This window comes from Phragmites australis, chromosome 9 (assembly GCF_958298935.1).
Source record: "Phragmites australis chromosome 9, lpPhrAust1.1, whole genome shotgun sequence".
NCBI lineage: Eukaryota > Viridiplantae > Streptophyta > Magnoliopsida > Poales > Poaceae > Phragmites > Phragmites australis.
Window position 1 is genome coordinate 1,284,363 of NC_084929.1, and position 24,740 is coordinate 1,309,102.

Consider the following 24,740-nt stretch of genomic DNA (forward strand, 5'->3'; position numbering starts at 1 on the left):
AATTTAGATGCTCCAGCTTGGCTATCTGTACTGAACCAGAAATTTTATCTGTTATTCATCATTTGTCAGACAACTGTTATTCACCATCAGCTTGGGCTATTATACTATTCATCCGTTATTCATCGTCAGCTTGGGCTATTGTACTATTCATCTGTTATTCATCAAACCAGAAATTTAGTCAAAGAATCTGTTATTCATCTGCACTATTGTACTTGAAAGGCCACTGTTGAGTTGCATCATCTGTCAGACTAAGATTGTTCCCAGATTTGTTCTGAATCAAAACTAGTGGTGTTCTGCAACAAAAACTGCTATTGCTGTTTTTCAACTCAAAGCGAAAGGCAAAGAACGGAGAGAACAAAATATCAAACGGGTAAAGTGTGCGAATGAAATAATAACTAGACTGAGAGAACTTTGATCATATTTTATTTTATTTTATTGTAGCTACCTATTCCTGCTTGTTTGCAACGAGAACCAATCTTTCCGACAGATGTATCATCAATGTGAAAAATGCTTGCAATAGTTGTGTTTGTACTTACTGATGATAACATATACAGATCTCTCTCTCTTTTCTGTTGCATAGATTCAAATCACAAAATTTTCAGAGTGTCAAATTCAGAACTCTCTTAGACTCGAAGTACGAAGAAGGCGAGCTCTTGATGACGGTGGTGTCACACCCGGTTTTAAACGAAACAAACCAGATGTATTCCACATGTATGCCAGGATCAAGTTTTTCATACATGTAGCGACATCATTAGTGATAACATAAACTGTGTCTTAAATAACGTAAACATTCCTTACAAAAGAACTCGAAGGTCTGAAAGAAAATACTAAGAAATTTTCAAACGGCAGCGGAACTTCCATCCGTCCACAGGCGTTGTCCAGGGGAAACATCAGCCTAGAATATGGCCTTCAATCGATGCCTCCTTCCTTCTAGAATTCAGCTTCATCGTCCGGAAAATCCTCGAAAGCTTCACCTTCTGAGCAGCATCCGGAAGTTGGGAGAAGGCAAGCGTGAGTACACAGAGTACTCAGCAAGTGGGGGGGAAAGTATGACATGCAGGCTAATGACAAGGAAAAGTTGACTTGGGGATTACTGCGACTATGCCCAACTAAACCAGACTCAAATAATCTAGCAACCTATTTACTAGATTATATTCCAACAAATAAAGAACATAGCTCATCGAATTCCATCCAACTACCAGACTCACCAGATATCCCATATCCGGCTACCGACTCATCGGGAGTACCACCACCCGACTACCCAAACCAACCCTTAAGATTACCATCTAATCATAAAGAAGTCCAAGCCGCTTTTGACCATTAGCACGGCTGATCGATCAGTTTATTTACTCTGCAGAGTTTGCACACTTTACCCATGAGTCGTGATTCTCGTTTTGCCTTACACTTCCGGGGTGTAGAGTCAGGGTCTCACTACAAGGCTGTTACAAAGTACCTCCACATCTATAAGCACCCACTAAGGTTTCACCGCTAACAGGGATTCCATCCACTGCAGAGGCCCCCTCTTGTGCCACTTAACCGACCATTGGTGCATACAGAATGTGAAGGGCACTAATTACTTAGCCAGACCGTACCCATATAGGCCTTATAGTTGTGCTGTTATGCCGGGTTACAGGCTCCAAGAACCGGTCCTTAGGATCCCACACAAGAACATACACAATCCCTGCTGTGTAGCTCCACCACATACTAGTCATCTAGTTGGGATCCCTGATTCAAGTTACTACAAGATTATCATTCCCCAAAGACTTGTTTCATAGGCATTAGTCAACATTCATAATTATTCTAATCCCTGACTGCACTAGCATGACTACCCTTTTCATGTCCCAAGACCCAAAAGAGGCTACAAGGAATGATCACACGAATTCTAGTAGAACCCTATTCATGGGATTTCATAATTGGACAAGTATGCAGCTAAGGAAAATAAAACTATAATGACCTATAGTGGAATCAAAGTGATCAAGAACACTTGCCTTCGAAAGTAGGCTGCTCAAAGTCTTCAAAAGCTTTGTCCTGAACACTGACACTCTGCTCAACTCCTAAAGACAAAGCACACACCGGAAAGGAACAAATAAACAGCTAAATACAACACACTAAATAGGAGCAATTAACTCTAAAAATGCTATTAAAGGAAAGTACACGCTGCTATGATCTCAGGAGCGCGAAAATCACCTAAATCGGAGTTCGTATGAAAAAGTTACGCTAGTTTTACTCTACAGGGGCTTTTCTGAAAGATTGCAGGGACTAAGTTGTGAAAACAGAAAGTTCTAGGGGCTTATGAGCAAAGTTCAGGGACCTATCACTAATTATCCTAAAGTTCAGGGGTCTAAATGCAATTATCCTAAAGTTCAGGGGCCTAATTGCATAAAATAGAACTATGTAAGGTCTTTTTTGTGAAAACAGTAAAGTCTAAGTGTCTATCTGCAAGTTTACCTAATTTCAAAGAATAACTTAATTTATTTTTATACTGAAAACCCTATTTATTGCGCAATGCTGACGTCACTGGCTGACATGACGGCTGACTGGGCTCCAGGGCTGACATGGCTTTGCCACGTAGGACAGGAATGCCCACATGGCGCGCTGATGTGGCTTGACTTGCTGACTGTATTAAAGGGGACACGCGGCGGCTTCCTATTGGTTTGCGAAAGGGTACGAGGCTTTCTAATCTGGGGCGCTCATCTCGGATTGGACGGGCGAGGTTGATCGGGGGGGGGGGGGGGGGAACAGAGCCAACGGCGACGGAGGACGGCCGCGCCGCCTCAAGCTTCGCCGGAATCTCGCCGGAGACGCTCTAGAACGCGCTACGGGCTACCATTCTCTACCGGAAATGGCACAAAAGGACGGGGAGTCTCACCGAGAGCTTGTCGACGACCGGGGAGGTCTCGATGGTGGTCGGCGACGGAAATGGCAGTCGGCGGCGGTCGGAACTCGGCGGAAACTCAGCTGCGACGATGGGACGGTGCAATTGAAGGTCGAAACAGCTTCCTGGGAGGCACGTGGAGACAGAGAGGGCATCAATTGACCGCGGGGATGAACGGAGTTGGCTAGCAACGACGAAGGGGCGGCGGAGCTTACCGGCGATCGGTGCAAGCACTGTTCCGGCGGCGGAGGGGCTTCAGCGAGCGGTGAAATGGATTCCCCACGCTTCGACGATGTTGGCGGTGTGCTCAGACGCGGCGGGAACGGCTCGGGCGCGGCGGATTGCTCGGTGAGCTCGGCGGCGGTGGCGTTCGGTTTCTCGGTGTTCACAGTGAGATGGGGAGCGAGATGGCGGCGCTGCGGGGCTAAATAGGCGGGGGCGCGTGCGCAACCAAATGCGTGGACGTGGGCGCGTGGGGCGGAGCGTGGCGGCGAAAGCGGAGTGCGGGTGCGTGGCGGTTGCGGGAGCAGCACAGATGCGAGCGCGGGCGTGGCGCGGTGGAGAAGAAGGCGCCGACAGGTGGGGTCTGGGTGTCGGCGGGAGAGCGCGGAGGTTGGGCCGGGCTGCACTGCGCGATCTGGGCCGAATTCGGATGATTGGGCTGGGCCGCGCAAAAGATCGAGCGTCACAATCCTACCCCCTTAGGATGAATCTCATCCTCGAGATTCGGAAAGATCGGGAAAAAGGCCGGGAAACTCTGCTTTAAGATCATCTTCTCTTTCCCTGGTGGCTTCTGCTTCCGAGTGATGTTTTCACTGTACTTTACACATACGGAGCCTTTTGTTCCGGGTAACACGTTCAGATATTTCTAGAATCTTGACAGGGTATTCTGAATAGGACATATCCTCTTGAATATTCAGCTCCTCCGGGACTCTCAGGCATTTCTTCAGTTGCGAGATATGAAAGACATTGTGCACACCAGAGAGCTGGGGTGGTAGATTCAGTTGATAGGCCACTTCCCCTCTCCTTTCCAATATCTGGAATGGTCCAATGTATCGGGGTGCTAGTTTACCCTTGACTTTGAATTTGCGAAGACCTCTGATCGGGGATACCTTGAGATACACGAAGTCTCTAACTTCAAAGGTCATCTCTCGACATCAATTGTCGACATAACTCTTCTGCCTAGATTGTGCGGTCCGCAAATTGTCCCGAATCTCCTGCACTTGCCTTTCTGCATCCCTTAAGACCTCTGGGCCAAACACTTGGCTCTCTCCAGTTTGATTCCAGAATAGTGGGGTCCTGCACTTTCATCCGTATAGTGCCTCAAAAGGGGCCATCTTCAGGCTGGCTTGGTAACTATTCTTATATGAGAACTCTACATAAGGGAGGTTCTTATCCCAACTCTTTCCGTTCTTTAAGGCACATGCTCTCACCATATCCTCTAGAATCTGGTTGGTTCTTTCTGTCTGCCCATCAGTCTGCGGGTGGTAAGCAGAGCTAAAGTTCAATCTGGTGTCCATAGACTCATGCAGTCGTTGCCAAAATCGTGATGTGAACTGGGTACCACGATCAGATACTATCCTTTTGGGTACTCCATGCAAACACACAATCCTAGACATGTACAATTCTACGAGCTTTTGTCCCTTGTATGTCTCCTTGACTGGTATAAAGCGAGCGACTTTTGTTAGCCGATCTACTATGACCCATATAGATTCGTAACCGGATTGGGTTCGGGGTAATCCCACTATAAAATCCATACCGATTTCTTCCCATTTCAGCTCAGGTACTCTTAATGGTTGGAGTAATCCGGCAGGTCTCTGATGTTCAGCTTTGACTTGCTGGCAGGTGTCACACAGGGCCACATATTCTGCTACTTCACGTTTCTTTCCGTACCACCAATATTGATCCTTGAGATCCTGGTACATCTTAGTGCTTCCCGGGTGAATGGAATAAGCTGAGTCATGGGCTTCTCTTAGAATTGTTTCTCGAATAGTTTTGACATTCGGAACACATATCTTTTTCTTGTACCACACCACTCCCTGCTAATCTTTCGTGAATCCTGGGGCCTTGTCCTTTTAATGAGCTGTTTGATCTCCCCAGGGTGAAGTACTAGGATGAATAAACCCCTTATCTAATAGCTCTTGAATTTGCTCCTTGAGCTCGGCCAATTGATTGGCATCCATACGGTATGGCCTTTTATATATAGGAGCGGTGGCAGGTACTAATTCAATAACAAACTCGATGTCTCGATCTGGCGGCATACCTGGCAGTTCCTCGGGGAAGACATCCGGAAATTCATTAACTATCCTGACTTCTTCCACCGCCTTGGCTTGGTTGAGCTTTACATTTCCTCCAGGTTCCGATGTGGCCTTGAACTCCACCTTGGTGCCACATGTGTGTGTTAACTGAACTGTCTTGGTGGCACAGCCTATTACTCCATTGAACTTGGCTAGCCAATCCATCCACAAAATGATGTCTATCCCTTTTGATTCCAGGATGATAAGGTTCGTAGGAAACTCTACCCCTTCTATGGCCAGGCTTAACTAACATGTCTCAATTCCATTTCTCCTCCTGGAGAACTAACTAACAATCGGCTTTTCATTACGGCTATCGACAGATTGTGTTTTTCTACGAACTTAGTTGATACAAAAGAGTGTGTGGCTCCAAAATCGAATAAAACTGTAGCAGGGTGGAAGTTGGCGGGAAACATACCAAGCACCACATCTGGGGAGTCTTGAGCATCCTCCGCAGCGACGTGGTTGACTCGCCCACTTATGAAGTTCTGACGAGGTTGCTGCTGTGGCTGACCTCCAGGCGATTCTGCTGCTGTTGGTTGGCTTGACCCTGCCGCTTTTTGGGGCACCTATTAGCGAGATGCCCAAAGTTCCCACAACTGAAGCACGGGCTGATAGTACTGGTTCCCTGGCCAGTGTGGCCCTGCTGCTGCTGATTCTGGTTCACCGGGCGTGAGGCCTGACTGGTTGAGCGTTGCTGCTGCTGGAACTGCTGCCTTGGCTGATTGAAGGTCCCTGCAGCCTGGTTAGGTGCTCTCTGTTGCTAGTTCTGGCCAGACTGACGGTGCACCTGTCCTGGAGGGGGTGGGTTGAAGCGGGGACGGACGTTGCTGCCAGGGAGGTCTCGGCGGTGGTCGGCGACGGAAATGGCGGTCGGCGGCGGTCAGAACTCGGCGGAAACTTAGTTGCGACGACGGGACGGCGCAATTGAAGGTCGGAACAGCTTCCTGGGTGGCACGTGGAGACAGAGAGGGCATCAATTGACCGTGGGGATGAACGGAGTTGGCTGGCAACGACGAAGGGGCGGCAGAGCTTACCGGTGATCGGTGCGAGCACTGTTCCGGTGGCGGAGGGGCTTCGGCGAGCGGTGAAATGGATTCCCCATGCTTCGGCGATGCTGGCGGTGTGCTCAGACGCGGCGTGAACAGCTCGGGCGCGGCGGATTGCTCGGCGAGCTTGACGGCGGCAGCGTTCGGTTTCTCGATGTTCACGGTGAGATGGGAACGACGCGGGGGCTGTTCCGTGAAGGATGACGGAATCGGCCCTTTGAGGCTCGGCTCTGTTCGCTAGTTGTCTGCCTTCGGCTTTGAGATCCACGCGCTCAGACACATGTTGTGAATCCGACCGGTGCTGTGCTGCAGGTGGAGAATTCTTCTTCGTGGCTACGGTGGCGGCGGCCGTGAACACTGAGAGCCATCAAAAATTTTCCACCTTAGCCCCTTATGTTCACTGAGAGTTCAGTTCACCCGTGTAGTCAAGTCAGTCGTTCATCGACTGCCTGTCAGTGTCCCTCACTTTGTGAATTTTCCTCGAAACTTCGTAAGCCCCAACTCTGATCACTCCACTCTTCATCTCCTTCCTATATATGCGTATGCGGGCATGCATCTTCATGGCTCTATCTTGCCGGAAGATTCAGATCACAAACCCGAAGATTTAGCTAGCCTCCTCCTCCTCCTATTAAGCCCGGCCATGTCAGAGACACGAGAGGAGTCTTGCTCTAGCATACCATCTTCCTCTTCCATGATTTTCGTTCCGTTATCGCTCCGTTATCCGTACAACGCGGCAGTCAGCAGCAGCAGTGCCACCACCATCCAGAGGCTCCGTGCAAACCTGCGGCAAAAGTTTCCGTGCAACCTCACCCACCCGACCGCCGTGTCCGTAGGCCCCTACCACCATGGCAAGCCCCGCCTCGAGGAGATGGAGGCGGCCAAGCGCGCCGCCCTGGAGGAGTTTTGCCGGGTGGCGAGCCGGCCCCGTGATGTGGTCCGAGGAAAGATCGTCTCTTTGGCGGGAGCCGCCCGCAGGTGCTACGCCGACGACCGCAAGCTCGCTCGTATGGACGACGGTTGCTTCGCCGACATTATGCTTTCGGACGGCTGCTTCCTGCTGCAGTTCATGGCCTCCATGTGCCCCGACAACCCCGACGCTCCGCCGGAGGCGGACCCACTAATGTCCAGGGCCGAGGTGCACACCCACGTTGACGCCATCGCGCGTGACATCCTGCTGCTCGAGAACCAGGTCCCCTGGCTCGTGCTCGAGGCCCTCATGGAGTTCAGTCCTCATGTGCCAGTGGACAAGTTCCTCGCTCTGATGGCGTCCGCCTTCGATGTCGGCAACAACCCAACCCAGCAGGCTCTGGCCGGAGAGACAGAACATGACCAGCCGCCGCCACCGCATCTCCTCGGCTTCTTCCACCGCCGTCAGGTGGGCGCGGCGCGCACCCAGAGCCTCCGCGTCCCGAGCCTCTCTTCCGTGTCCAGCACCGCGGTGGAGCTCGCCGAGATGGGCGTGAAGCTGACCGTCACCAAGACCAAAAAATTCGGGGACATGACCATGTCCAAGCGCCGTCACAGCCTCGGCCTCTTCGGCGAGCTCTCCCTGGCGCCGGTGGTCCTGAACGATCTGACCGCGTGCTGGCTCCTCAACATGGCGGCGCACGAGGCATGCCTGGGCGCGACGCGCGCCGACAACTTCGCCGTCAGCTCCTACGTCTCCGTCGTGGCACTCCTCGTGAACAGGCCCGAGGACGTGCAGGAGCTGCGCGGCAAGGGCATCATCGTTAGCGCGCTCAGCGACAGGCAGACGCTGCGATTCTTCAAGAAGCTCGCCAGGGAGCTGCGCGTCGGCCACCGCTACTACGACGTCTTCGAGCGCCTCGAGGAGTACAGGCGGGAGAGGTGGGTGTGGATCGCCGTGCACAGGTTCCTGTACAAGAACGCCAAGACCATCGTCGCCGTGCTCTCCGTCGTCGGTGTGCTCGCGGGGCTCTTCAAGACCATCCTCTCTCTCAAGCAGCCCCAGCGGTAATCGAGCGAGCCATGGCCATCCGTTGCACTGTTTGTTAATCGTGCAAGCCCTTCCAATCTGCTATCCTGTCAAGTTAATCGTCCGCTCTTATACCGCGTTTAAGTCTCATAAACAGATCGACGGTAATTCCGATCTGGTTCTTGTGCGGTTAAAACAAGAACAGAATAATTCGAAATTGTTATTGTTCCGGTCAGTCCTAGTACGTTGCACATTGGTAACTGGTTAAGTTTGAGAAAAAGATGTTTAAGAAACTGAATGTCTGTAAAGGAGAACTTGTGTCTATTGGGGTAGGGTTACTCTTATTAACGCTAGTCTCTCTAATGTTCCCATATATCAAATATCCATGTACCTAATGTCTAAGGCCAACTCCAGCGTAGTTCGTATCTAGTGCTACAGTGCAGATACGGACTCCGCACGGCCTGCAAATGCTCTCCAGCGAAGACGGTTTTGAGTGATATAGTGATGTGGCCAAAACTCGGAGAGGAGAGAGGAGCGGCATATTTGCCGGAGGAAATGCTCGGCCGTAACACTGTGCGGGGGCCCACTCGGCAACGCTCCCGCGAGTTCGCGGAATCGGTGTGGTGGAGGCGGAGTGAACGAAGTGGATTGAGCCCTCGTGACTCATGGTGGCCGCACGGTGTGAGCTCGTCGGAGTCATCCTCACCGGCGATTCCGGCCGGGGTCCACCTCGGGGTTAGCGGTAGAAGATCTAGCGCACAAGGGGCGACTCGATTGAGGGAGCGTGCAAGTAGGAGGTGGCTGTCGGAGGATTAACTCCTGTCGCAGGGATCCTGAGAGACCCCTTTTTAGAGATTCGGGCGGGGGGATGATCCTGAATATGTTCGCCGGAGAAATAAATGGGTATAAATGTGATGGCCGGTGGGGTGGAGTGACCTTGTGAAGTGTTTTCACAGATGTCTTGTTCTTTGCTGTTGGATTATTCCAAGCCGAGTTGGAGTCTTTCGTCTTTTATTCTGCCTTAGAGCATGTTTCTGTCATAAAGGGTTCAGTGCCAGTTGGAGTTAGAATTCCTAGCCAGCCACAATTGTAGAATGGAACGGAGTAAATGCACCGGCGTTTAGACAGGTTCGAGCCGCACGAGGGCGTAACACCCTACTCCTGTATGGATACTATAAATGCCCTGAGAAAGTCCCTCAAGGATGTTGCTAGTTACAAGAATATTTATCTATCTTAGAGCCTGGGGCTCCTTGTTCTTCGGTCTGTGTGTAGCCACCGGCTTTGGGTGCTCTCGATCTTCTCTTCTCTGCTTGTGAGCAATTGTTTCCCCTTTCCTTCTTTCTTTTCTTTTTTCCCACCCTTGAGGAAACGAAGGGTGCCCCTGGCTGCTTTAAATACCCGTCGGCAGCAGCATGCCCCGAACGGGAGGGGGGCATGAGTTCCGAGACACCATAAATGGAAATGGTGTCATCATTACCTCTGGGCAAAGTGACCAGGGGTGGAAAATGCGTCCCACGCCCGGTCGTCCGTCACCATAAATGCACTGGCAACGGGCGTCGTGGAGAGGGCCCACCGGGCAGCCACAGAGCGGCCCGGCGTGCCCGTCCTGTCTTGTTCCCCTGCCACAGCAGCGCGGCAGATGGAACGCCTCGGCCCTTACGACGTTATCCTGAGACGGGCTGGATGGCACGGGATGGGACCCGTGCATTCAATGACCCCACACCCTTCTGTCTGAATGTGGCAGGAACTGACACCGAGTGTGGCGGGAGCAGTTGGAGGTGACAGGCCACGCGCGCTCTTTAAATGCGGCCTTGGGCCTTTGACTGGCTGACACCTCATCGGTGGGGCCCCTCGGGGGCCACTGTCAGGGGGCTCTCTGGGTCGTCAGGGAACCGAGTGCTCAGGGGTCACTGTACACCTCCCCGAGCACTCTCTCCCGAGAATGCCCTTTCTTGATCCTCGGGGAACCGAGTGCTCGGGGGTACTGTTCACCTCCCCGAGCACTCTCTCCCGGGCACACTTGTACGGATCCTCGGGGGACCGAGTGCTCGGGGGCCGCTACACACAGCCCCGAGCGCTCTCTCCCGGAACTTCCTTCAGTGGGTCCTCGGCATACTTGGGCGCCCAGGGAGCCACCGCTCGCGGCCCCGGGCACACTTCTCCCGGTACTTAGCCTTCCTGATCGTCAGGGGACTCGGGTGCTCGGGGGTCACCATACACCTTCCCGAGCACTTTCTTCCCGGCACTTAGACTTCGTGGATCATCGGGAAACTAGGGTACTCTGGGACCACCGACTGTGGCTCCGAGCGCCCTCTCCCGGAACTTAATCTTTTTTACCTTGCGGAGGAGACTCCGCGGGATGGCGCCATGTGGCGGATTGCTGGCCTGGCCTCGGGATTCGGGGACCCTCGGTTCCTAATTCACCGACAGTAGCCCCCGGGCCCATTGGCAGGCAATGGCCCAGAGACTGCGGATGGGCCCTTCGTCATCAGCGAGGCCGAAGCCAGTACTGACACCACGCGGTGAGCTTTTAGATGGTGGTCCTTCCGGTCCGGGCTTCTGGTACGGCCCAACGGGGAGCCGAACGGACGCGCGTCCAACCGACTCCCGAGGCGTGTGATAACGGGACGGGCGGCGCGTGATAACGAGGCAGGCGGCATGCGTGGCAACCGCGTAAATCGAGGAAAATACGCCTGGCAACTGCTGACACCGCATGGCCTGAGGCAGATTCGTCTGGCGGTTGCGTTGGCCGAGGAAACTGTCCCGCCGAGCACGCCGCGACAGGCGACGTTTGAATTTCTCTGGGGTCTAAAAGGAGGAGGGGAGCGAACCGCCCCTCTCTTTACGCCATCTTGCGATCAAGCTCTTGCCTTCTTTGCGCTCCTGAGCCCTAGACTTTTCTTAGGCAATCAGAGCACTCTTCTTCCCCCACCGTCCAGATCATCCCCCACCCTGACGAGATGTCGAGAGCAGGAGGAAGCCATCGCGACCAGGCACCCGACAGCATACTGCCGGAGTCCGGGCTGGTGAACGAGGAGGCGGCGGACAGGGTTCGGAAGCTGATGGTTCCCGAGGGCCAGTGAGGGGCCTCGGTGGTGGCACCGGCGAGCTTCCCGCCGGTGGCGAACCGGCCGAGGCGCATCGTTCTTTTTACTTCCTTCGTGGCGCCCAGGCTGGTGCCGCCATTCTCGACGTTCTTTCTCCAGATCCTGGAAACGTTCGGGATCCAGTTGGTGCATCTCAGCCCCAACTCCGTCGTCATCCTGGCGGTCTTCGCCCACCTCTGTGAGATGTTCATGGGGGTGCCGCCGTCGGTGACGCTCTTCCAGCACTTCTTCATGCTACGGTCGACCAGGAAGAAGAGGGGCCTCTCCACCGCGGACGTCGCCGGCTGCTGCAACTTCTGGCTGCGGGACAGCCTGGGGGAGCAATACATTCCCCAGGTGCTGTGGAGCAAGTGGGAGGACTGGCGACGCGACTGGTTCTACGTTGACGTCAGCCCCCACGACCGTCTGACCTTGTCGGAGATGGCAGCGGAACCCCAGAAGGCGACCTGGGAGGTGCCACCGCGGGCGGACGCGCGGATGGCGCCGGTCCTGGAGCGCATCGACTTCCTGTGCCAGGCCGGGCTTACTTCGGTGATGGTGGTGGCGGACTACCTGCACCACCGCCTGGCGCCTCTGCGGGAACAGGCCCGGCCCTGCTGGTTTTACACCGGCCCCCAAGACATCACCCAGACCCAGATCGGCGAGGAGTGGGACCTGGGCAGGACGGCGCTGAGGGGCCTGCTCCGGGTGGTGATTGGGGTGGACGACCTGAGCCGTGCGGTGCTCCCGTGGAAGGAGCTAGCGCTCTGCACCGATCCTGACCGGGTGGCGCTGCAGGCGAAGCTGCCGGAGTTCGACGCCCAGGGGCTGGTCGACAGGCCAGGGCGCCGAAACCCCGGGACTATCCAGATTCCCGAGGTGGACGAGGCGGCTGGCGAGGAGGCCGCAAGCGATCCGACGCAGACCGGTGCCCCGGGCACTGCAGGCGGTGAGCCGCAGGCCAGCGGTGGGGCTGCTGCGAGCAGCAGCCGCCAGGCCGGAGAAGGAGGCGCCGCCGACAGCGGGGCGGTGATAGCGCCGGGGGACAGAGGGAAGCGCCCCCGGACTTTCGTTCCTACACCGGCGTCCCCACCGTCGCCGTTGCCTGGTGAGGAGGGAGGCCGGGGCGGTCAGTCGTCCAGCACGGGGCCATCGGCGGGGGCGGCATCTGCGGTTTTGGAACCAGACTTTGATCTGCTTGGGCCTGGTCTGGAGCCCGGAGACCGCACGGCGGCCCCGCAGAGCCCCCCGCGGAAGAGGAGGAGGGAGGACTCTGGGCCAACACCATCGGGCCCCGGGTACAGGATCCCGGCATCGAGGTGACAATACCGAGGACCCAAATCTGCGTAAGTTCCCCCCCCCCCGCCCCCCTTTTTTCCTGATCATACCTTGCCCGGAGCGACTTTGGAGACTAACCTTTGTTCTTCTTTTGCAGGCCGCCTACGGGCGCCGCCGGAGACCAAGGACGGTCGGAGGCACCGACGCCGGCTCCAGCCCCTGAGCCGAGCGCGCCTGTCGGTGTATCAGGAACCGGGGGTCCCTGAATCCCGAGGCCAGGCCGGCCATCCACCACATGGCGCCATCCCACGGGGTCTCTCCTGCAAGATGAAAAAAGATCAAGTCCCGGGAGAAGGCGCTCGGGGTCACAGTCAGTGGCCCCTGAGTACCACAGTTCCCCGATGATCCACAAAATCTAAGTACCGGGAAGAAAGTGCTCGGGAAGGTATACGATGGCCCCCGAGCACCCTAGTCCCCCGACGACCAGGAGAGTTAAGTACCGAGAGAAACATGCCCGGGACCGCCGGCGGTGGCCCCTGGACACCCAAGTATCCCGAGGACTCACCGAAGGAAGTTCCGGGAGAGAGTGCTCAGGGCTGCGTGCAGCAGCCCCCGAGCATTCGGTTCCCCGAGGATCCGTACAAGTGTGCCCGGGAGAGAGTGCTCGGGGAGGTGAACAGTACCCCCGAGCACTCGGTCCCCCGAGGGCAAGAAAGGGCGTTCTCGGGAGAGAGTGCTCGGTGAGGTGAACAGTACCCCCGAGCACTCGGTCCCCCGAGGACAAGAAAGGGCGTTCTCGGGAGAGAGTGCTCGGGGAGGTGAACAGTACCCCCGAGCACTCGGTACCCCAACGACCCAGTAAGCCCCCTGGCAGAGGCCCTCAAGGGGCCCACCGATGAGGTGTCAACCAGTCAAAAGCTCGAGGCCGCATTTAATGAGCATGAGTGGCCTGTCGCCTCCAACTGCTCCCGCCGCGCTCAGCGTCAGTTCCTGCCATGTTCTGGCAGAGAGGCGTGAGGTTATTAATTGCACGGGTCCCATCCCGTGCCATCCAGCCTGTCTCAGGATAACGTCGTAAGGACCAAGGCGTTCCATCTGCCGCGCTGCTATGGCAGGGGAACAAGACAGGGCGGGCATGCCGGGTCGCTCTGCGGCTGCCCGGTGGGCCCTCTCCACGGCCCCCGTTGCAAGGGCATTTATTGTGACGGATGACCGGGCGTGTGCCGTATTTTCCACCCCCGGTCACTTCGCCCAGAGGAAATGATGACGCCCTTTCCATTTATGGTATCTTGGAACTCGTGCCCCCCTTACGTTCGGGGCACGTTGCGGCCGGCGGGTACTTAAAGTACCCAGCGGCACAAAAGAAGAGAGGACGGTTAGAGGCAACAGATAGACAAGAACACAGCGCAAGAGAAACAACGGCAGAGAAGTGAGCAGCATGAGACAGGCTGAAGAACAAGGAGCCCCAGGCTCTTAGATTGATCAACATTCTTGTAACCAGCAACATCCTTGAGGGATTTCCTCAGGACAGTTATAGTATCCATACAGGAGTAGGGTATTACGCCCCTGTGCGGCCCGAAATTGTCTAAATTTCGGTGCATTTACTTCTTCTTGCACTAGGTCAACACCCCCACCACCGGCCGTTGCATTCACTCCCATTTATTTCTCCGACGAACGTATTCAGGATCATCCCCCGATCGAATGTCTAAAAAGGGGTCTCTCGGGATCCCTGCGACTGGAGTTAATCCTCCGACAGCGCCTGAGCCAAGCGCGTCGGTGGAGCCGGAGCCGCTGAGCGCGTCGGCCGAGATGGAATCACAGGCGCCGCCCAGCCCAGAGAGGGTGGCAGCGGCCGTGCCCTAGCAAATGGTGCCGGCTGAATCCGCCCAGAGCACGTCAAGCATGGGGCGGTCGACCTCGTCATGGGCGGTGCCAGCATGGCAATTTTCGGGGACCCCGAGCCCCTCGGAGGAGGCTCGCAGGGGACCCAGCGCCCAGTCATCGCCCAGCCGACCCGCCGACCCCCTCCCAGTCATGCTAGGAAAAGCCCGGGAGGTGATCGTGCAGCTGGAGGCAGCCGTGGCGGGGGAGATGACGCAGCGAGAGGCGAACCGCGCCGCCCTTGCTGCGGAGAGGGAGCGGCTTGTCACGGGCTGGCGCCTTTTTGAGGCCCGCGTCGCCGCGGCGCGCGCCGCCAACGAGAACGAGCGGCGCGCTCTGGAGGAGGAGCGAAAGGCCCTAGAGGGCACTCGCACGGAGGCCACGCGGGAACGGGAAGAAGCCGCCCGCCTGGCCGAGGCATCGCAGCAGCAGGCTGCCGAGGCACTCGCCAGGGAGAGGCAGGCGCAGGCGTGGGAGGAGGCGGTCCTGGCCCGGGAGAGGACGACGGAAGCCTCCCAGGCTGAATTGGCCCGCCTGAAAGGCGAGGCTGACCAGGTCCGCACCGAACTCCAACACCGGGAGGAGGAGCTCCAGAGCCGGGAGCCCCCCCGGTCGGCGCGAAAGCCACCTGACGATGGGCCGCCCCCCTGGCTGCGTCCGGAGCCCACGACCTCCGCTTGCACCTCAATGAGTGGAGAGGCATCGAAGACGTGCGCGTCACTCTCAAGCACCAGCGGGAGACCCGGCAGGAGGCCGAAGCTGAGGACCAGGCTTCCTCTTTGCCGGCCTATGATCGCCGGGGCTCCCCGGCTCGCCGACGTTCATCGCCCAAGAATGCCACCCGCGCCACAGGGTACGGCACCGGCTGTCGTGCCTTCACTAGCGAGCTCCGCCGGGTCAAATGGCCCTCCAAGTTCCGCCTCGAGCTGCCGGAGAAGTACGACGGGTCCATCGACCCTGTTGAGGTCCTCCAGATATATACTACTGCCGTCCAAGCGGCTGGTGGTAGCGAAAAGGTGATGGCTAACTATTTTCATGTTGCCTTGAGGGGCTCTGCCCGTTCTTGGCTCATGAACTTACCCCCAGAGTCTATTGGCTCCTGGGATGATCTTTGCCACCAGTTCGTGGCAAATTTCCAGGGCACGTTCATGCGCCTCGGCCTGGAGTGCGACCTCCACGCCGTCAAGCAGCAGGACGGGGAGACACTGCAGCGCTTTATTCAGCGCTTCAGCCAGGTCCGCAACACTATCCCGCGGATAACCTCCCACGCTGTCATCATTGCTTTCCGGCAGGGCGTCCGCGACGAGCGGATGCTTGAGAAGCTAGGCACGCACGAGGTCGAGACCACTGCGGAACTTTTCGCGCTGGCCGACAAGTGCGCCAAGGCGATAGAGGCGCGGGCTTGGCACGCTCCGCGCCACGAGCGCCCCGCCACTGATCAACCAAGTTCTTCCCGCTCCGACAGGCGGGAAAAGAAGAAGAGAAGGAGGCGCGAGGCCGTCCCCGTCGAGCCGGCCCAGGGCCCCGCCCGTAGGCCAGCCTAAGAGCCCAACCGCCGGCAAGAACGTCAGGCGGCCACCGACAGACGACATGCGCTCGCTAGAGTCCCGGCCTGGGCCCCTCCTAGGGCTCCGGCTCCCGCAAGGGCTCCGGCCCCCGCTCCAGCAAGGGCCCCCGCTCCTGTGGGGCCCGAGCCAGGCAAATGGTGCCCAATCCACCAGACCAGATGGCATGACCTCACGGAGTGCCATACGGTCAAGGGCCTCATCGAGCAGCGCCAAAGGGAGCGCGATGAGTCCCACGGGGGAGGCGATGCTGGAGCCGCTCTCGACAACACAGAGCTCGGCTTTCAGGAACCCGAGCACACCGTCGCCTTCATCGACGGAAGCGCCTATACGCCTTCCTCACGGCGCGGCGTCAAGATAATGCGGCGCGAGGTATGCTCGGCAACCCCGAGCAAAGAGGCTGCAAGGCCCCTGAGATGGTCGGACGCCCCGATCACGTTCAGTATGACCGATCACCCCGCCAGTACTGCAGGCGTGGGGTGACTACCCTTGGTAGTGTCCCCCACCATCTGCAATGTAAGGTTCGGCAGGGTGCTGATCGACGGGGGCGCAGGCCTCAACCTCCTCTCCAAGGAGGCCTTCAAGAAGCTACAGGTGCCCTCCTGGCGCCTAAAGCCGTCGCTTCCGTTCTGCATGGTGACACCCGGGCACTCCCTGCCCCTCAGGCAGGTTGAGCTGCCCGTGACTTTCGGGAGTCGGGATAACTTCCGCACAGAGGGCGTCGTCTTCGACGTCATGGAGCTCCCCCTCCCCTACAACGCCATCCTCGAGCACCCGGCACTCGCTAAGTTCATGGTGGCTGCGCACTATGCGTACCTCACGGTCAAGATGCCGGGCCCAGCATGCCCCATCTCCGTGACCGCTGACATCGGTGGTGCCGTCTCCTGCGCCGAGCAGTCATACTTGGCCTTGGTCTCAGCTCAGGCCGAGGTCGAAGGCTGTCCAGGGGGCCCGGGACCCTCTTCATCCAAACCCCGACTCGCCACCGACGCCTCCGTTCCTACGAAGGAGGTCGTGGTGGGCGAAGACACCTCCCAGGTCATCCGAATCGGCGGTGACTTGGACGGCAAATAGGAAAGCACGCTCGTCACCTTCCTCCGGGCTAACGCCGACGTGTTTGCATGGCAGCCGTCCGACATGCCCGGGATCCCTAGGGAGGTGATCGAGCACCACTTGGTAGTTCATCCGGGAGCAAGTCAGCAAGCTCCTTGACGCCGGATTTATCCGAGAAGTCCTCCACCCCGAGTGGCTGGCGAACCCAGTTATCGTCCCGAAGGCCAACGGCAAGCTCCGCATGTGCGTGGACTACACCGATCTAAACAAGGCTTGCCACAGAGATCCTTTTCCTTTGCCCCGCATAGACCAAATTGTAGATGCAACCGCGGGATGTGATCTTTTGTGTTCTTTAGATGCAAACTCTGGTTATGACCAGATTCGCATGGTCGTAGAGGATGAAGAAAAAACTGCTTTCACCACCCCGGTGGGGACTTATTGCTATATGTCGATGCCTTTTGGTTTGCGCAATGCTGGGTCTTCTTTCCAGCGCGCTATCCGCATCACCCTTGATTCGCAGGTTGGCCGCAACGTCGAGGCCTACATCAACGATCTTGTGGTCAAGTCCCGAGACTGCGCCACCCTGCTCGAAGACCTTGCCGAGACTTTCAACAGTCTTCACACCACCCGCCTGAAGCTCAACCCCCGAGAAGTGTGTCTTTGGGGTACCTGCGGGCAAGCTCCTCGGTTTCTTGGTTTCCAGCCGAGGGATCGAGGCCAATCCAGAGAAGATCTGGGCCATCGAGTAGATGCGACCCCCGGCTTGACTCAAGGAGGTTCAGCGTCTCGCCGGCTGCATGGCGGCTCTCGGGCGCTTCATCTCCAAACTTGGGGAGCGGGGGCTCCCCCTCTTCAAGCTTCTAAAGAAGACTGGTCGTTTCGACTGGACGCCGGAGGCCGAGAAGGCCTTCCGTGATCTTAAGAAGTATCTCACCTCACCACCCGTGCTGGTGGCCCCGTCCGAAGACGAGCCACTGCTACTCTACGTATCGGCCAGCCCTCAGGTCATAAGCATGGTGTTGGTGGTGGAGCGCGATGAGTGCACGGGGTCAGGTGCTGGGTCCCAGCTCCCGGCCGCCCCCGGGCACTCCCCTGTCCTCGCGGCTCCCCCGAGCAGGGGGTCAAGCCCGAGCACTTGGCTCCCCCCGAGCAAGGGGTCGAGCCCGAGCATTTGGCTCTCCCCGGCCAGGGAGTAGAGCCTGAGCACCCGATCAGCCCCGACCACGTCGCCGAGCCTGGGGGCTATAGCAGGCCCTCGGGTGAGGCAGCAATCCGAGCCCACCGGGTATAGCGACCGGTGTACTTCGTCAGTGAAGTCCTCCGGGAGGCAAAAACAAGGTACTCCCAGGCTCAGAAGCTGCTCTACGCCGTGCTCATCGCTTCCCAGAAGCTGCGCCACTACTTCCAAGCGCACAGGGTCTCGGTGGTTACCACGTACCCACTGGGGCCCATCCTCCGGAACCGAGAAGGCACTGGGCGTGTAGTCAAGTGGGCGGTGGAGCTCGCGGAGTTCGACCTGCAATTTGTCAGTCGCCAGGCGATCAAAAGCTAGGCACTCTCTGACTTCGTGGCAGAGTGGACGCCCGTCCCTGAGGTCGTCCCAGAAGAGATCTCTACATATCCCGGGCACGATGCGCCCGGGTACTAGATCATGCATTTCAACGGTTCCCTCTCGCTGAAAGGTGCGGGGGCCGAAGTGGTTCTCACCTCCCCAACGGGTGAAGAACTCTGGTACGTCGTGCAGCTGTAGTTCCGTGCATCCAACAACATGGCAGAATATGAGGGTCTCATCGCTGGCCTCCGAGCTGTGGTGGGCCTCAGGATTCGTCGCCTTCTGGTCAAGGGAGACTCCCAGCTGGTGGTCAACCAGATATCTAAAGAGTAGCAGTGCACGGATCCTCAAATGGCGACGTACGTGGCGGCAGTCAGGAAGCTGGAGAAGCGCTTCGACGACCTGGAGCTGCGGTACATCCCGCGCCGCGACAACGCTCTGGCCGACGACCTTTCCCGCCTGGCCTCCTCCCGTGCCGCGTCCCTGCCGGAGTCTTTGATTAAAGACTCACACGGCCTTCCGTCCTGCCTGCCGAATAGGGCGAAGGGGAAACCTCAAACTCAATTCAGGGGACCCCGGCGGCGCCCTCAATGGGAAGCCCCGTCAGGGTGCCGCCGTCCGGTGAGTGCGCTGCGCTTGCTGATTATTCTTAAGATGCCTCGTGGATGGATGACATCTGAGGGTACTTGAAGGAAAAGTTCCTCCCCGGGGATGAGGCTTCTGCTGAAAGAGTTGCTCGGCAGTCCAAACGCTATGCCATAGTAGATGGGGTTCTCTACCGGCGTAGCGCAGGCGGCATTCTCCTGAAATGCATCACCCGGGCAGAAGGCGGCGAGCTTCTCGCTGAGATCCACGAGGGTGAGTGTGATGGCCATGCATCGTTCCGCACGCTCTCCAGGATGCTTCCGAGCTGGTTCGGCGCTACCGAGCGTGCCAGTTCCACGCAAAGCAGATTCACCAGCCAGCTCAGGCTCTTCACACCATCCCCCTGTCATGGCCTTTCTCGGTCTGGGGGCTGGACATTCTGGGTCCATTCCCCCGAGCAACCGGGAGCTATGAGTACCTCTACGTCGCCATCGACAAGTTCACCAAATGGCCGGAGGCGGTCCCAGTCATCAAGGTGACCAAGAACACGGCGCTCCAGTTCATCCGCGGCATCACCAGTCGATTCGGTGTCCCGAACCGGATCATCACCGACAACGGCACTCAGTTCACAAGTGCCCTGTTCGGGGACTACTGCGAAGACCTCGGCATCAAGCTCTGCTTCGCCTCCGTCGCCCATCCTCGGAGCAACAGGCAGGTCGAGCGCGCCAACGTGGAGATACTGAAGGGGCTCAAAACCCGAACCTACGACGTGCTCGCAAAGCACGGGAAGGGGTGGGTCGACGAGCTGCCGGCCGTGCTATGGGCCAACCGGACCACACCAAGCCGCGCTACTGGGGAGACTCCTTTCTTCCTCGTGTACGGCGCTGAGGCGGTCCTCCCCTCCACGCTCACTCTAGGCTCCCCTCGGGTGCATGCCTACTCCGAAGGCGAGCAAGAGCAGCAGAGGCGCGACGACGTTGACTATTTGGAAGAGCGTCGGCGACGTGCCGCCGTCCGAGCAGCCCGCTACCAGCAAAGCCTGCAGCGCTACCATCAGTGCCACGTCCGGGCCCGGTCTCTCGAGGTGGGGGATCTAGTTCTCCGATGCGTCCAGTCGCGCGAAGGAAGGAATAAGTTGTCCCCTATGTGGGAAGGCCCCTTTACCATGATCGGTGTCCCACGAGAAGGCTCTTTCCGGTTGGCAGCAGAAGATGGGCAACCGCTCCCCAACCCGTGGAACATCGAGCACCTGCGCAAGTTCTTCCCGTAGATGGCCATGTTTGCTGGCTCAGGTCAACCAGGCCGGGGGCTTCCCCCCCTCCCCCCCCCCCTCCGCCCGAGTTGACCGGGGGCTACCACTAACTGGGTAAGTCACCTAACCTTGTAAAAAAAATTGTCAATACAGTATGAATATTAATGTGCAATCCTTTTGTCAATTTCGTTTTTCTGGATTCCATATGTTTAATCTGTCTGGTGAGATGCTCGATTGTGCGAGAAAAGTTCGCTCTCTCATTTTCCCCGTTGATAAAAGAATCCCGACCGGTATGCGTGCGGGCAGTTGCCGCTGACTTACGTCTATCGTGGTAGGCTGTGGTATCCGGTGTCGTGGCAGGCTCTCGGGCACTACCGAGTCCCTGGGGTTCTCGGGTAATCCTATCGCTCGAGCCGCTCAAGTAGTCCGGAGCCAAGGCCCCAGGGGTGGGCTGTCGGTGCTCGGTCTGGTCTGTCATACCCGGGCGCCACCGAACCATAGGACCTCTGGGTTATGCCTCTGCCTGCTCTTGTCCGCCGGTCTGGGCATTCGAGAGGTCTCGGGTCAAAAACGAGAGCAGTCTATAATGAGTACCGCACTAACAGAGCGCACCAAGCAAAGAATTTCTCCATTTTTTCTCAAGTCACAGATCGACAATCAAAAGCAAAAGCAGCTCGACCGCGAGGGCCTCCGTGCCCAGGTCGCTGCTCGGCCCCAAGGGTCCTCGGGTGGTCCTACCGCTCAAGCGTGAGTGGTCGAGATCGCCTGACCCCGGGCTCCTCATGCGCCCCTTGGTGCTCGGGCGCCCCAGCCGTGGGAACCAAGTCCCCGGGCAACCCGAGCTCGGAGAGCGTGCCCCTCCTGGATCAGTTGGCCGAAAGGCCGACAGCTGTCCGGTGAGTGGTTAAATTCAGACGAATTTACATTCAATAATATCTTGTTCCCGAATCATCCTCAGCGGCCCTCGTACTCTAATCTGCTCGGTGAGATGGTCTCCTCGCGCACAAAACCCTACCGTGTGTCCACTTTTTCCTAGAACGACAGAACGGTCCGTAGAAAGGTGTACCGTACGTGCGGTGATGTCCGATCGAAGTCTTTCATGGTGGTCGTGGTGTTCGGTCCGCTTATAGGGCCCCGAGCACTACCGAGTCCTTGGGGTTCCCGGGTAATCCTATCCCTCGAGCCGCTTGAGTAGTCCGGAGCCTAGGCCCAAGGGACGGGCTGTCGGTGCTCGGTCTGGTCCGTCCTAAGCCCGGGCACCACCGAACCGTGGGGACTCTTGATCGCATTCCCGCCCGCATTTGTTTCCAGTCTGCTGACTGAGTGGTTGCAAGGTGGAGAAGTGTTCACCGATCATGGCGTGCTCCGTGCTAGATCGATCTGTCTCCCGAGCAAGGAAGTTCGTGCCTTTGTCTTTTGACTTAGCCGTTGCGGACTCGCGAGGGCTCGGGGGCTGAACGCACCGAGAAGGACGGTCGGGGCGATTTCGTTCTCAGGGAAGGAAAGGTCGGGGTCGGTCCGATTGAGTACTCCTCGGGGCATCAAGTGAAAACAGCAGAAACTACATCAAGCACTCAGAAGAATACTGGAGTTGCGACCCCAAAGAAAGGCCTCCATTATATTCACAAAAGAGGGACAGCGTTTCTGAGGGATCACTCCCATATTTACATCAAGTCAAAAAGAAAAGAAGAAGAAAAAACTACTACAAAAACCTAGTCGGAGTCGGAGCCTTCGCTGTTGCTCCTCGGGACCGGGGGCGGTGGTGCCTCCCGCTTGAAGCCGGCCGCCACCGCTGTGGCAGTGCTTCGAACAGCCTCCCGGGCGGCCTCCTCCTCGGCTTCAACCACCCCTTCCTGAGCTGGCTCCAACAGGAAGTTTGGGTCCCAGCTCCCGTAGCAAGCAAGGACGTGTTCGGCCACTGCTTGGGCCAAGCCACGCCCCTCCCGGGCGGCGAGTTCCTGGACGGCCCAGGACAGCGCCTCCAGGCGCTCGCAGACCTTCTAGAAGCCTAGGGCGAACCAGCCAGGGCCCGCCCCCTTCTCCTCCATGAGGATTTGCCCGAGCCCGGCCACCATCACGGACTGCTGCATCCGTCGGAGGGTGTCCTCTAGCATCAGCTGCAGGCTGGCCCGTTCGACCAAGGCGGCCTCGAGCTCCTCCGTCGCGGTCCGCAGCCGCTCCTCGAGCCCCTGGCCCCCTGCCGCACCGGCAGAGCTAGCGCCGGGTGCCAGGCCCGCAGCCAGCTTCACCTGCCCTGCCAGGACGGACAGGGCCTGCTCGCGGGCAGCCAGCTCTGCCTCGGACTTGGCGGCCCGCTCCTCCCTAGTAGTAGCGGCCGCCGCCGCCTCGGTAGCCTCCGCCTCCCAGCGGACCAGCAGATCCTCCCGGACGCCCAAGTCCGCCGCTGTTATCTCGGCGTGGGTCTCCCGGATCACGACGTCCTCCTCCCGGCGTTGGAGCTCCCCTTCGACGTGCTGAAGCTCCTCTGCCCAGTATTAGAGCTCGGCGCAGGTCCGGTCGACCTCGTCCTTCTGGCAGGTTAGGTCCGCCTGGAGGGCCTCTGCTGCCCTCTCGTGGTTCACGGCCGCCTCCTCCCGCTCCTGCGTCTGCCTCTCCGTGGCGAGGGCCCCGGCAGCCTGCTACCGCGATGCCTCAGCCAGGCGGGCGACGTCTTCCCGCTCCCGTGCGACCATCGCGTGGGTGTCTTCCAGAGTCTTCCGCTCCCGCGTGACCTCCGCGCGGGCCTCCTCCAAGGCCTTCTGGCCCTCCTCCATGGCGTGCTGCTCGTCCTCGTTGGCGGCGTGCGCCGCGGCAAGGCGGGAGTCGAAAACACGCCAAGCCACGGTAAGCTACGCTCTCTCCATGGCCAGAGCGGCACGCTCCACCTCTCACTGCGCCATCTCCTCCGCTACGGCCACCTCCAGCCGCCCTATCACCTCCTGGGCGCTCCCAAGCACGACCGGGAGAGGGTCGGCGGGTTGGCTGGGCGGCGACTAAGCGCTGGGTCCCCTGCGAGCCTCCCCCGGGGGGCTCGGGGTCCCCGAAAACTACCACGCGGTCACCCGCCCCAAGCTCGGTGCGCTCGGGGCGGGGTCGGACGGCGCTGAACGCTCGGGCGGCGGCTGCGTCTTTGTCTCGGCCGCCGCGTCCGTCGGCCCTGGCTCCGCCGCCGCGCTTACCATCCCTGGCTCCGCAGGTGCACTCGGCTTAGGCGCGCTCGGCTCGAGGGCTGGCGCCAGCCTCGGCGCCTCCGGCCGCCCCTGGCTCTCGGTGGCGCCCGTAGGCGGCCTGCAGGAGAAGAAGGGGATCAAAACTCAGAATTTAGTCCGGGCAAAGCACGCCCAGGAAAGAATGGAGGACGAAACTTACATGGTTGTGGGTCTTCGGTACTGCCACCTTGCTGCCGGAATCCTGAACTCCGAGCTCGATGGCGTTGGCCTGGAGTCCTCCCTCCTTCTCTTCTGCCGGGGGTTCTACGGGGCCACCGTGTGGTCTCCGGGCGCCGAATCGGGCCCAAGCAAACCAAAGTGCGGTTCCAGAACCGCAGATGCCGCCACCGCCGATGGCCCCACGCTGGACGACTGGCCGTCGCGGCTTCCCCCCTCGCTTGGCAATGGCGACGGTGGGGACTCCGGCACAGGAATAAAGAGGCGGGGGCACTTCCCCCGGTCCTCCGGCGCCGTCGCCGCCTCGCTGCCGACAGTGCCTCCTCCTCCGGTGCGGCGGCTGCTGCCCACAGCAGCCCTACTGCTAGCCTGCGGCTCGCCTCTTGTAGCACCTGGGCCACCCGTCTGCGCCGGACCGCTTGCGGCCTCCTCGCCGGCCGCCTCGTCCACCCCGGGGGTCTCGATGGTCTCGGGACTCCAACGCCTCGGCAGGTCGACCAACCCCTGGGCGTCGAACTCCGGCAGCTTCGCCTGAATTGCCACCTGGTCAGGATTGGCGCAGAGCACCATCTCTTTCCACGGGAGCTCCGCCTGGCTCAGGTCATCCATCCCGGTCACCACCCGGAGCATGCCCCTCAACTCCGGCATGCCCAGATCACAATCCTCACCGATCTGGGTCCGGGTGATGTCCTCGGGGCCGGTGTATAGCCAGCAAGGCCGGGCCCGCTCCCGTAAGGGTGCCAAGCAACGGCGCTGGAAGTCCGCCACCACCATCACTGAGGTGAGACGGCATCGCACAGGAACCCGATGCGCTCCAGGACTGGCTCCAGCCGCGCGTCCATCAGCGGCGACACCTCCCAGGTCGCCTTCTGGGGCTCCGCCGCCACCTCCGGTAGGGTCAGACGGTAGTGGGGATCGACGTCGACGTAGAACCAATCGCGCCGCCAT

General features: G+C 58.6%; 2 protein-coding genes across 2 annotated transcripts; one reads left to right on the top strand and one right to left on the bottom strand.

Annotated features, from left to right (window-relative positions):
* Positions 1 to 7,064: 7,064 nt before the first annotated feature.
* LOC133929673 (UPF0481 protein At3g47200-like) lies at positions 7,065 to 8,339 on the top strand. Its single transcript, XM_062376460.1, has one exon. It carries the CDS (start codon positions 7,087 to 7,089, stop codon positions 8,194 to 8,196), a length of 1,110 nt encoding a protein of 369 aa, XP_062232444.1. The 5' UTR covers positions 7,065 to 7,086; the 3' UTR covers positions 8,197 to 8,339.
* Positions 8,340 to 23,453: 15,114 nt separating this feature from the next.
* Positions 23,454 to 24,440, bottom strand: LOC133929597 (uncharacterized). The gene is made up of 2 exons (XM_062376400.1): positions 23,884 to 24,440; positions 23,454 to 23,694 (listed from the first exon to the last, which is right to left on the bottom strand). Exons 1-2 carry the CDS (start codon positions 24,438 to 24,440, stop codon positions 23,454 to 23,456), a joined length of 798 nt encoding a protein of 265 aa, XP_062232384.1.
* Positions 24,441 to 24,740: the final 300 nt, after the last annotated feature.

Coding starts and splice junctions, on each gene's coding strand:
- LOC133929673 (XM_062376460.1), top strand. CDS start 7,087: ATGGAGGCGGCCAAGCGCGCCGCCCTGGAGGAGTTTTGCCGGGTGGCG.
- LOC133929597 (XM_062376400.1), bottom strand. CDS start 24,440: ATGCCGGAGTTGAGGGGCATGCTCCGGGTGGTGACCGGGATGGATGAC. Junction 23,695..23,883: donor GGAGACCACACGGTGGCCCC/GTAGAACCCCCG, acceptor CTTCTCCTGCAG/GCCGCCTACGGGCGCCACCG.